We start from the raw sequence: 13,156 nt of genomic DNA, 5'->3' as shown, positions 1-13,156 counted from the left end.
GTGAGTCTTCGGGATTTGGTGGTTCCTGAAGAAACTTACTGCTTTATGAACCTCATTTTCACTGGAGAAATTGCTGAAGAAATTTGCAATGGTGCAAATTTATGTGCGTTAAAGTTCCAAGATTTGTTGCAAGGCCATTACATCCAACCCTTAGTGACTACTTCCAACCGATTTAATTAGGTTTCGGCACTAAGGATGGATGTGAAGCTGCCGTTCATTCCCTTTGTTCTTTTTTAGATAATCAGGAAGGTGAGGTTCTCTTGAAGGTGTATGTTAAAAACGCTTTTAATTCTGTAGACCACTTTGCCTATACAAGTGAATGAAAGAATTTCCATTATTTACAAACATATCTGGCAATGTTACAGCATAAATTCTAAATTAATGTTTAAAGATAACTTGCATCATTCCTTTGTAGGCTGTCAGCAAGGTGATCCTCTTGGACCAGCCATTTTTAGCCTGGCCATCCACCATATTTTATAAAAACTAAATTCAAAATTCAACGTATGGTACTAAGATGACGGTAGCTTGGCAGGGAAAGCCAAAAACTAAAAACGGAATTTCTAAACATCGGTCTACTGCTTTGGGTAGCAGCAGCAGATTTACAAACTATTTTCATTCTAAAAAAAGGGCAATTCGAGCTATCTACGGTCTAAAACAAAGAGATTCGCTTCGAGATCGTCGTTCGAATCGTCTTGATTTTAATAAATGCGAAATCTATTTTTCTGAAAACTATTATCATAAGCAAGAACTTTTATCAAAATTTAATTATCTTGCTCCGGACATTAAAGTTTTAGATATTCTACCCTTTGCCTGCTTGTTTCACCTATATTTGCAGAGGCGTAGGTATTCTAAATTTATAGAAGGAAAAATTAATTGTTTTGATCGTACTCTGGAGCGTCACGATATTACAATATTGTATTTTTGTTACAAAATATACTTATAACCTGCGTTGCAGTTATTTTTGGAAATATCCTGGTTTAATTCAAAGACATTGGCGTCCAAATCCCTTTCGAATATTCTAAATATTAATTTCGACGATCGTATCTGGAACCAAGCCTCCCTACATGTTAGATATGGGGGTTTGGGTATCAGGAAAATTTCAAGCATCGCCTTGCCAGCATTCTTGTACTCTGTTCATAGCATTGACAGTTTGTTCAAGAAAATTTTAAAAGAACCTAGTTGTGACATTAGTGTTGTTTCAGAGGCCAAGAATGAATGGAAGAGTCGATGTCTAATTTTCGAAATTACGGAACACACTTCTGAGCGAAAGCTTTGGGAACGGCCTCTCTGTAGTTTAGCTCAGATTAAATAAATTGAATCATCTGTGGATTCTACAGAGCGGGCTCGACTCCTGGACGTCGCACAGTGGGAGTCTGGGCTTTGGCTTTAAACATTGCCTTCCGCAAACCTTGGGACCTTACTCGACGATGACTCCTTTCGCCTTTCGCCTAGCGACATCACTCAGGTTAGGTGCCGTATGCACAGTCCGGGCATCGTTGTCCTTGCGGCGATAACGTCGACGTGCTGGGCCAACATGGCCTTTCTTGCCACAGAAGCGCCGGCCGGTTGAGTTGACACGCTGCTTTAAACAGCATTATTCATCGAGCTCTTGCCTCTAGAACTCAACGGTTTGGCTCGTGATGATGGCAAGAGACCTGATGGAATGACCCTCGTGCCTTGGAAATTGGGACGTCCCCTTATGTGGGATGCCACTTGTGTGGACACTTTGGCACAGTCCCACCTCCAAACCACCGGGTCCAAGGCCGGCTCAGCTGCGGAAGCTGCAGAAAACCTCAAACGTCAAGACTCTGATCTGCCGGGACTTGCATTTTTGTTAATAAGTGAACAGATTCTCGATTTTGATTGTAAAACTTGAACCCATGACCATATCTTAAAAAAAATACTGCTTTTATGTTTTTCAATATGGCAACGAAATACTTGCCGGAAGTCATTGAAAAATTTGCAATACCTTTTAATAAAAATGTTTATTACTTACAAATGAATTTAATTAACATAAATCATTATTTCAACTTTTTATTCATGTAATTATTATTTTGTTTAGTACCTTCATTAGCTTTAAATTTATTTAAAGGTTATTGTTACCATTTCAACTCTTTTGGCAAATTGCCATGAACTTCCGGTGTAGGATAAAGACACACGCGGATTTATCGAGAAAAGAACGCGATTAAAATAAAAAATATTGGGAAAGGGACACTTGTCTGATAACTTTACATTGTCAGTTTTTTAAAATGTCCAATAACGGTGCTCCAGACTCCTGGGAAAGTCAAGCAGACCTAATAGGTGAACAAGGTGCAAAGGATCCCAATGATGTGTCCACCAAATTTTCCACGTTGAATGTAAATGCTGTGGAATTCGTTCCTTCGTTTTGTAAACCTTCTCAGGGTAGCGATAATACTGATTCTGACTCCCCTACTACACCACAAAAATCTGAAAGTCCGTCTACTAATTCTGCGGCAAGTCCTGTTTTGAATGGTGAGTCGAACATGTCAATTTATATCTAATTAAATATAATTACACTTAAAAAAATCTAGTTAATTTTCATTAAAAACAAGTTATTCAACAATAAATATAAAAGTAAATTATAGGTAATCCATGAACGAACGGAACATACGTTTGATGACTTTATTTTTTTTTCCGAATCCAGTTCTAACGGGTTAAGTTGAGACACGCGGCGCGGTGCAACGTAACTATTCCTTTTATCTCTATTTCGTAACTTTCTCTTTTTACTCAAAATCAAGAAGTGTTCTACTTGCTGCTAATATGGGAGGTCAGTATAAAGATAATGTAAAATAACATACTTACTGAATGTCAATCCCTATCGAACTTTCACTAGCAGATAAAATAAATAAACATATTACAATCTACCTACACTATTTAAAATAAGCATAAATCTAGTGGTGTTTTTTTTATTTAGGTTAAATTATATTTGACTACCTACTAAATGAACACTTGAATTTTTGATGTTATGAATATAAAATTTAAAGTCAATTTTTCCATAGATTTCATTATTTACCCAATCCATGCTATGTCACAAACAACCTTCATCACTACAAGCATGATAGAGAATACAGGTGGTTGTTGGCCTAAAAAAAATGTGTTGCACAGATTTTACTCTTTCTTAAAACAACAAATATTCAGTTCAATTCAGTTTTTAATGCACTAGTTTAACTATTTCATATAGTGCTCTTTATGGTGAGCGAATCCATTGTGACAAAGGCAATGTCCTGTTATTCAAAAAAATCTGTTTACCCAATCCAGGATCAACAACATAGTATGACCCTGTCTACAAACCAGGGTCAATAATGTTATATTAATATATGTTATGTTAAGGATGTCGCCTATTGCCAAGCTATTGCCAATATATTGAGTGAAGTGCTTTCATATAATGGTAATTAATCTAACCAAAGGTCTAATGTAAACATTTACTATAAATAATTAAAATAAACTAAACACCTTTTTTAAATGTATAATGCTTGTTTCAAAGATCAAAGTTTGGAAGGCGACTAAAAGGCCGCCAACCGGCGTAATGATGACATGTTCGCATTTTTTAAAGTCAATTTATACTGAAAATTGCGTTACGTTCTGCATAGTCTTATTTAATAAGAAGCTGTTTGTGTATGGCGACAGGTTGCGGCGACGGCGGCGGCGAGAGCGGAGACAACGGGGCCGCGTCGGCGTCCCCGCGTGTGGAGGAGCCTCCGCCCGTGCCCGCCGTGGCGGCCGCGGCGCCCCCTGTCCCGCCCGACGTGTCCCCCACGGCCGACAGCTGGGAGGCGGAAGCCGACGACGCTCTACTTACCCCTGAGGAAAGCAATGAACCAGACGAGGAAGAGGTTGATCAACAGGTCTGTTATAGAACTCAACAAGTTGAAAGTTGAAAATTTGGAATAAGTTGCTAAAAATAAGTAGGTGGAAAAGCACTAATCTGCCGAGACGTATACAAAAAAATGGTTCTTACAACTTTTCTGATATCTTCAATGTCAATGGCCAGTATATGACAATTTTGTAACATACATCTTTACCCCATTTTTAGGCTAGATAGATTGATAAAGCTGAAACATACATATAAAGTCCCTTCTATATCCCATACGGGGTAGACAGAGCCAGCATTATGGCTTAATGATTGAATTAAGATTTATATAGTGTTAGGTTACCAGCCCATCGTTTAAAAGAAGAATCTGAAGTTTATTAGCCTATATCTTGGTCAACTTTTGATGGCAACATTTAGCTGGTTGTATGCCCATCATCAAAAATTTTACAGTCCGCATGATAAGGGAAGCAGTTGGCATATGTTAAGATGCACAAAACAGAGTGCAGCACCTAAAAAATAGGCATTCAAAATTTTGGTTTTTACAATAACTTTCAATAGTCAGTAGGATTAGTTTCAAATTTTTTAAGTTGTTGAATATTATAATAGTTTTTTGTTTTAAGAGACAGTATCTGGGGCAGATTGGTAGATAGAAAGATAATATTTTTATTTGTAGCTACAAAACCACATTAACACAAACATACATTAATAAAAAAAATACACATTTTTACCTATGTAATATAAACCATCCACGTGTGTGATGTACAGCAATACAAAAAGGTAGCAACTCAGTGGTAATTTCACATGTGTGTGGTTCCTAGTGTGTAACAGGCATCATATACTTTCACTATTTGTTAAAAGAAATGTAGCTGTTGTAGCATTTGTTGTAAGATAGTTCATAATTTTATATATGCTCCAAATTCTTTTTACTGTTGGTTTTAATTATGAGACAATTTATTTAGATTTTTAACCCCCAACTGTTTATAGTTCTAATAACTATGTCTTACTTTTTTAAGTATGACAGATGAAGCTATTTCAATTTAGATATGTTTGATCAATATAGATTCAGTCGTTTAAAAGTTGTGGGAGTTGAAAGTGGTGAAGGAAGACCGAATGTCGGCGAATATACTCGAGTGAAGTAGGCAGTGTAGTTTGTTCCGCCGCTTCTTCTACACATGCGCTTTGGAAGCGGTAGTAATTATAATTAGATTTAAGTGATGTGACGTCAATAAGTGATACCTTGTATCCAATTTTGAAAATACATTATTCTATTCTGAAAGCGCACTGATAGAGAACATTGTTGATTTAATCGAGAGTGTTTTTAGTTTAGCCCTCGGTTAAAAAAAAAGTGGTATATGTGTTTCTGTGTATGTGTGTGTGAGTTTACTGAATGAGAATATTGATGGACTGAAGGCTTAATAAAGACTGTCCAAAATTTTACTACAAAATTTTTGACAAGAATAAGCAGAATAATAAGTAGGTATTACCTATAAATATTGCTTGGTATACAAGCAACACACAAATTTTCAATTGTGACTTCTAAAACTGGTAAAAAGTGTGGGTAGTTATTGAATCTTTGTGGTAGGTACATAGAGATATTTTTTATTGACCTTAAAAATAGTTATAAATTACTATGAAATTGCAGATACTTTATTCAAAACTAAATTTCAGTCTTTCATGTGCAGTGATTTTGATAAGTGTTTTAATCATAACTTGTTTCAAATTAAAGTAGCTTTATTTTATGTAAAACCAGTGGCTATCATCCTCCATGCTGCCTAAACTTCTCGAACGCCTAGTGAGTTTACACAAGAATTTTAAAGGTTAATGTATATGAAAACAAACAATAGTAGTAGGCCATCTCACACATAATCGTCCTTATATTAAGATCGTGAATATCCCCGCAGGTACACGACGATGTATCTTATTGCCTCATGTATATTACTTAATGGAATATTGTGAAAAAGCAGCTACACTGAATTATCACCCATCCTTGTACGGTTATGTTCAATGTCAATGACGTAAATGATGATTGATGTATCATAACCAAAGTTATCGCACTGGCTCGCCATAGGTGTAACACTGAAAACCTATTACAATTTTTTTATCTCATATGAAGTTTAAACTTTATGTAATAACTATATTTTTTATTGGAATTTAATAAGTGACAATTAAAGTGATCCTTCTATATTTGCAAAATTGTTTTAGGAGGATGGTGAGACGGCGAAAAAGATTCCGAAGAAAAAACCTCCCCGAGTGGAGGATACGAGGAGCAAGAAAGAGCATGTAAATGTTGTATTTATTGGACATGTCGGTGAGTTGATAACTATAATTTTTATTTATTATTAATTTGTTTGTTTGTAATATGTTCATTGTTCATACGAAAGACAAAATATGCAAAGGCGAACTTATCCTAATTTGGGATCTCTCCAGTCAACCATTGAATAACTAAGAGGAGAGTCACTACATTCTTATTTTAGTTATTGTTAATACTACATTTTTTATCGTAGTTTCATTTTCATTGTGAATTTTCAAAAAAAAATATGTTATAGGTTAGACCTCTGGTGAATTACTATATCCATACAAAAAGTCATCAACACCATAAAACGCACAGGCTGTCGAATTTATAATTGTTGAAGTGTAAATGGATTAATCAATATTAAGTATGGTAATTAATCAATATTAATTTAAACAGACTGTACGTATAAAAACCTGATTAATTTCTATCTTAGATGCTGGAAAGTCTACAATTGGTGGTCAAATAATGTCGTTGACTGGAATGGTGGACAAGAGAACATTAGAGAAATACGAGAGAGAGGCGCGTGAGAAATCCAGGGAGTCTTGGTACTTATCGTGGGCCCTCGACACTAACCAAGAAGGTAAATTCAAATTCTTGCTGTTTAATTATTAATTATTTAACATAGCCAGTATCATAACTTTTACTTTTTAAGCTTTCTCAAATATCTTATAAAACTTTCTAAGTGTGAATATGTTTTTTTTTTAAACGCGTTTTGTTTTGAGTAAATACATTCTGAATTAGGTACTTGTGACAAATGTTGAAACAAAAGAGTGGCATTTGCAGGTAGTTTTTTTATGACGATTAATTCCTGTAAATATTTTTATTCAGAACGTGATAAGGGTAAAACTGTAGAAGTGGGGAGAGCATACTTCGAGACTGAGAAGAAGCATTTCACAATTCTTGATGCACCAGGTCACAAGAGTTTTGTACCGAACATGATAGGTGGCGCGGCGCAGGCTGACCTTGCAGTATTGGTAAGCTTCGTTTTAATTAGTTACACACCTATTATCAAGACTTTATCCCTTACGGGGTAGATAGAGCCAACAGTCTCGATAAGACTGAAAGGCCACTTTCAGCTGTAAACTTTAATTTCAATTATGCATTATCGAAAATGATAAACACAATGGGCCATCAGATAGAATTTGGAAAGTATGGGAAAATTTTAAGGAAATTAAAAAAAGAATAAATAGTAACAATGTATGCACATCATTTGGGTTCATAATGTACACTAGCTATAGTAATATTATTTCTTTACTAAGAGCCACAGTTACCAAACCTACATACATTAAAATTTAATTTAAAAAATTACCTTCAAATTAGACATCATGCTTGAAGCAGATTTTAATGCAATTTTTCAAACAATATTTTGATTTAATGTTACAACAGATTAAATTTTCTACAGTTTAAATAATAATAAAAAAATATTTAGGTAATATCTGCGCGTAAAGGTGAATTCGAAACGGGATTCGACAGAGGGGGGCAAACTCGTGAGCACGCTATGTTGGCCAAGACTGCGGGCGTGAAACACTTGGTCGCGCTTGTCAACAAAATGGACGACCCCACCGTCAACTGGGATGAAAAGAGGTTCGTGTCGCACGAAAGTATAAAGTACCATGGAAAAATACCTTAAGTTATTAGCAAGAAGCCGACAGGAACAGATATAATTTGTACTATTTGAAACAGATGGGAAATTGTTTAATTTTTTTCATTCTGATATTCTTTGAGTTTGAGCAGGTTTAGTTGAACTTCGTGTTAGTATGCTTGTTTATTTCACATGCCAACTTACAATGAAGGGAAAAGTATATTTTCAGGATGACTTTATGATGTTATATAATTAATTTCCTATGGAAAAACATCCATTCTGTAATAGTGTCAACTATTCTATTGGTATATTCAATTAGCACATAGGTCGCATTATAGAATCTTCAAGTGTGGTGACAAAAATAAGGAGATTGTTTTTAACAAAATTATATTAATCTCATTTTTAAACAGGTGCATCACAGGTACAGGTATCGTCAGACAGAGAAATAAATGTTCCTCTGATATATTAAAAAAAACTAGAGTACACCCGCGGCTTTGTCCGCGTATTGAGCAAAATCCCGTTAATTTCCATTCCTGCGGAAATTCTGGATAATCCTTTCTTAGTGCAACCCTAGATATTTAATTATTTCTGTTTTAGTCTCTTAATTGAATGATCATTTTATATTTCAGATACAATGAATGTCGTGACAAAATTATGCCATACCTCAAAAAGTTAGGATTCAATCCGGCCAAGGACCTTTCCTTCTTACCCGTGTCTGGACAAACTGGTCAAGGCTTATTGGAAAGAGTAAGTTTTATTATTCGATATATTTAATAAATTCTTGATTTAAATTGACCAAAGTTAATTATTAAAGCAGACTTTTTCACAAGGCATCACACTTGAGAGAATTTTCAGTTATTAATAAAGCATATATTACTGTTGAACGTCCATTCCATCTGGGTGCCATATTTCATCAAAATGGTGTCAAAACGAGTGATATGACGAGGAACAGCGTGATAAGGGAAGTTGGCAGGGGAAGGCTAAGACAAATACTCTTTGATTAAATCAGGGACATGGTGGTGAAATGTCAGATCCAGCTTGTTAGCAGTCGCCTTCTCCTACAGGAAAGTGGCGTGATTTTATGTATGTAGTTTTTTTAAGTATAGATAGAGACAAAATAAGTATGAATATAGAACCAACTACATAGCTAGCTGTGATATTAGCCTTTATTATTTAATATTAGCTTTTGCGCGGAGTTTTGCACCCGTGGAAATTTTCAGAAAAAAAGTAGTAGCCTATATCACTCTTGAAGGGTGTCTTCTATATCTATGCCAAAATTCGTGAAAATGAGTCCAAGAGTTTTTGAGTTTATTTAGTACAAACATACAAAAATACTCTACTTTCTCGTTATTAATAGTATTTAATATTTGTCAGTCTCTTAATTATAAAAATAATTATTCAGGTGTCTGAAGAAATCTGTCCATGGTACAGAGGGCCCTCATTTATCCAGCTTATTGACGAATTGCCATCACTCAACCGCAAAATGGATGGGCCATTTATCATGCCAGTCGTAGACAAGTATAAGGATATGGGCACGGTTCTAATGGGAAAAGTCGAGGCAGGAACTACGCGGAAGGGAGCTATCTTATTCCTTATGCCTAACAGAGTAAGTTGTACTTATTATGTGGATAAATGTTCTGACTATGTCAGGTCATGTCAACTTATATGAGTATCATGATCCAAAAAAATTATAATAATTATTATTTATACTACGAATTAGACCAAGAGGCATACAGTCGCATCTAACAGTAAGGGTGGAATGCACGTGATTTTTAATAATTTTTCATTGCAAATAAATAAATTGAATCCATTTTAAAAGACCAAATTACTTGTGTCGTAGATTTGTTAATATTATTTTTATTCAAATCCCAAATTTTCCTTCAGGCACAAGTAAACGTCGACCAGTTATGGTCGGACGACATAGAAGTGACTTCTATTGGACCTGGTGAGAATGTCAAGGTGAAACTCAAAGGAATTGAAGAGGAGGATGTGTCACCTGGATTTGTTTTATGCGACGTTACAGAACCTATCACTACAGGCAGAGTGAGTTGTACCAATAGAACCATTATAGCTTAATATTTTTTTTATATTAACACTTTTTAATTACAAAAAAAAAATGTTATCAAAAGGTATAATTAAACAGCAGTTGTCTTGATTTTAAAGTTCAAATAAATTTGATGTACCTATGTGTGTTTCCGAATGTCAGTAGATTTAAGATGCATTTTTTCTAATTTCCAGATTTTCGATGCTCAAGTTGTGATTTTAGAGCACAAATCGATCATCTGCGCAGGTTACTCGGCTGTCATGCACATACATTGTGCGGCTGAGGAAGTAACTGTTAAGGTGAGAATCATATTTTAGAACAATGATAGATTATTTATCAAAATTTATCATAGGATAAAGAAAAAAGTATGTACCCTAAACTGACGAGCATGGATGGGGATGGTTATACAAATAAAAATGAAGTGAAAAACATATGCAGGAATGTTGGCAAGTGAAAAAATGTACCTATTCTCTGCCTACACCTACGGGTAAGAGGTGTGATTATACATCCATCCCTTTTTTTAACTCTGAGGTAAATAAAAAAAAAAGCGGGATATAGAAAACATAAGCCTTGTGTTAGTGAATAGGCCTGCTGTATTTTCAGAGGTTTTGGTACCAACAGATGGCAGAAGAGTTGATGCTGATGCTTCAAATATGGAATAGATTTGTATACCTAATATGTTTATGGGTAATTCCTTATCATACTTTATGGGTGGCCTTTTAGATGAAAAATTGCTGTAGAGTGATGCGGATTCACGAACTGCCTAAAAGTCCAGATAATTCAGCCCAAACATGTTATTATTATAATTAATTTTTATCACAAAGTGTAAATTATATTTGTAGGTTTTTAAAAAAGTAAATTTCCTTGAATATGCCTTTCCTCCAGTGTTTACTACCCAAAGAGCACACATGTTTTATTTAACAGTCCATAATTTTGTGGGAAGTGAAATATTCATCAGCGAAATAATAATAATTATATTCCAGGCACTTATTTGTTTGGTGGACAAGAAGACTGGTGAGAAGTCGAAGACGAGACCGCGTTTCGTAAAACAGGACCAAGTGGCGATCATGAGGATAGAGTGTGCGGGCGTCATCTGTTTGGAGCCCTTCAAGAAGTTCGCCCAAATGGGCAGGTTTACACTTAGAGATGAGAGTAAGTCAATAGTTTATTACTTGGAACATTTTATGCTTTGGTTAGAAAATTTTATATGTCATTTTTGAAACTCTTGTAATATTGTAAATTCGTAAGCGTTTACATATACCCTTTTTATGGCGCAAGTCTTAAGGTATGGATAAGGCTGGCCTGGATTTAAGCACGAGGATAAGTTAGGAGGAGATGTCATATAAACCATCCATAACATGTTGTTTTCTTTGTTTCAGATAAAACTATTGCTATTGGAAAAGTACTAAAAGTGATTGAGTAAATTTGGCACTACGATTTGTAATTTAGCTAGGATAGGTCTTTCCAAACCTATATCAACAGAGAGTGCATGTAATATGTAATAATTCTGATTTTTGGGATCTGTATCATGAGAAAGCTCGAGTGTATGCTTCATCATTTCTAAATGAGAAAAATATATTTTGCAGTTTAATATTAATAGAACAGCTAGTCCCGATATTGGGAAAATATTTTTACAGCTACTGCCATTTAATAAATGTTGGGCTCTACACGTAACGCTTGTCATATTCGCTTACATTCACTCTCGTTAACAAGTCGTACGATTTATGCGGCGTTTTTATACTATAAAACATTACTTTTGTATATATTTCTTTAATTTTTAAAACTAAAGGTTTAGCCCTTGTCGCTCGGATACATTATAATAACTGATTGTCCACGAATGTGATTATTATGATAAATGAACTATAATTTTTATCAGTTGCAAAGTTCTTATAAGATATGGCACGACGCGGCAACCATTTAAATTCTTTTATCTAAGTACATATATCATTAATTTTTCATAAGCGATTGGTAAGCTTTGCGTAGTGCCCAACGACTACATGTGAAGAGATAATGTTATTGCATTCAATAACTAAGCTTATGAAGTCATGTTCGGGTCCTCGTTTCTAGTGTCATGGTAACCCCTGCTATATTTAGTAAAGTGGTGTTTGAGGGATATGGCTCTCAAGTAATCGTTATGAGTATTATCTATGCAGATGCTACGGTTCTCTGGCGGCTTCGTTAAAAGCTCTACATTGCTAATCAATCTTATTGCGACGATACGCGATGCGATCAAGTTATTTTGTATGGAAATCTAATGCGCCTACATATACGTGGCGATGTGAAATATTAAAACTTGTTGGCAAAGCGTCGCAAGTGCGGCCAGAGCCTTAAATAATCCACTGCGTCGGTGATAGTTCTAACGACATAGATACTTATGTTTATATATTTTCACATTATAATCTTAACGGTTGAAAAACTGTTTCCTATTTTAAATGCAAAATTATGTTTTTTAAATAGTTTGCTATATAATACACGTATTTACAAATATGTTTGTACTGCAGTTAATTACTGAAGTAACTTTATTTATGTAGAAAGTAGCCGCTGACGTATCTGTTTTAATACTAATTATTATATTATCTGCAATACGTTTTTCTATTCAGTTATGATTAGATTATAATTTATTTCATAGTCATCGATTTGAAAACGAAAAGGTGTTTCCCTGTCAGATTACTATTTTAAATAAAAAGACATTGATAACGAACGGGAACACTTTATCGTCGACCACAAATATGTACTCATTAATTAAACTTCTGTCTTTTGAGAGGGCATGTTTCGCGTCGAGTGGTTAGCGCGTTAGTTCGTCGAGTGGTTAGCGAGTTTTTATAGTAAGAACATTGAGAGTACTTATGGAAAGTTATGAAGAAATATGTAAAGGTGGTTCGTATCAGAAAGTTCTTATAACTTCGGCTCAACCTCCGAATTGTTATAGTAAATGTATATTATGGATTTATAAATTTTCAGCTTTTTTAATATAATCAGATTTACGTCTAGGGGCGATTGTATATTATTATCAATATTTTGTGTATATCAGTGGACAAAAGGCGAGGCGCGCGCGTTGCCCCGGCTCGATCCACGTCGTGCTATAGTTTACGCTCGCTTGGACAGTAGGAGGATAGTGCCTTGTTGCCGCGGGGCGCGCCTGATACCGAGCGAGCTTGCAGGCTGCAATTATTATATTTTGTTTAAAATAAAATAAAATTTTATTAATAACACTGGTATTTAATTTGCAAGCCACTTTAACACCTGAGACCATCGGGGTTGTTTACAAACATTGATAAGGCATCTCTGACGTTTACTTAGGCACAGTTAACAGTAACTGTCGATCGCGCATCGAACTCGCTCTTGACCAATGACTGCTGCAATCCAACAATGTCAACAGTTTTATTTTGGAACATTGCGCGCGAA

The 13,156-nt window shown here is 35.1% G+C and overlaps 1 protein-coding gene across 3 annotated transcripts; it reads left to right on the top strand.

The window, feature by feature from the left end:
• Positions 1-2,049: 2,049 nt before the first annotated feature.
• On the top strand, positions 2,050-12,961 carry LOC106142576 (eukaryotic peptide chain release factor GTP-binding subunit ERF3A). 3 transcript variants are annotated; one of them, XM_013344378.2, is made up of 12 exons: positions 2,050-2,493; positions 3,649-3,866; positions 6,035-6,140; positions 6,559-6,705; positions 6,954-7,099; positions 7,555-7,709; positions 8,337-8,454; positions 9,110-9,313; positions 9,592-9,750; positions 9,946-10,050; positions 10,735-10,903; positions 11,131-12,961. In XM_013344378.2, the coding sequence occupies exons 1-12, from the start codon at positions 2,250-2,252 to the stop codon at positions 11,172-11,174; spliced, it is 1,815 nt and encodes a 604-aa protein (XP_013199832.1). In that variant the 5' UTR covers positions 2,050-2,249; the 3' UTR covers positions 11,175-12,961. The 3 variants fall into 3 exon arrangements, with proteins under 3 accessions (XP_013199832.1, XP_013199833.1, XP_013199834.1); XM_013344379.2 differs by lacking the exon at positions 2,050-2,493 and adding an exon at positions 2,654-2,788; XM_013344380.2 differs by lacking the exons at positions 2,050-2,493; positions 3,649-3,866 and adding an exon at positions 5,858-5,957.
• The last annotated feature ends 195 nt before the right edge of the window (positions 12,962-13,156 follow it).

The sequence above is a fragment of the Amyelois transitella genome, chromosome 12, assembly GCF_032362555.1.
Source record: "Amyelois transitella isolate CPQ chromosome 12, ilAmyTran1.1, whole genome shotgun sequence".
NCBI classification, from domain to species: Eukaryota; Metazoa; Arthropoda; class Insecta; order Lepidoptera; family Pyralidae; genus Amyelois; species Amyelois transitella.
The sequence above is the reverse complement of the archived record's forward strand: the minus strand, read 5'-3'. Positions and strand labels throughout refer to the sequence as shown.

Excerpts from the sequence above, each read along its gene's own strand:
- LOC106142576 (XM_013344378.2), top strand. The coding sequence starts at position 2,250 with ATGTCCAATAACGGTGCTCCAGACTCCTGGGAAAGTCAAGCAGACCTA. Across the intron at positions 6,141-6,558 it reads TGTATTTATTGGACATGTCG|ATGCTGGAAAGTCTACAATT; the intron begins GTGAGTTGATAA and ends TTTCTATCTTAG. Across the intron at positions 7,710-8,336 it reads GTCAACTGGGATGAAAAGAG|ATACAATGAATGTCGTGACA; the intron begins GTTCGTGTCGCA and ends TTTATATTTCAG.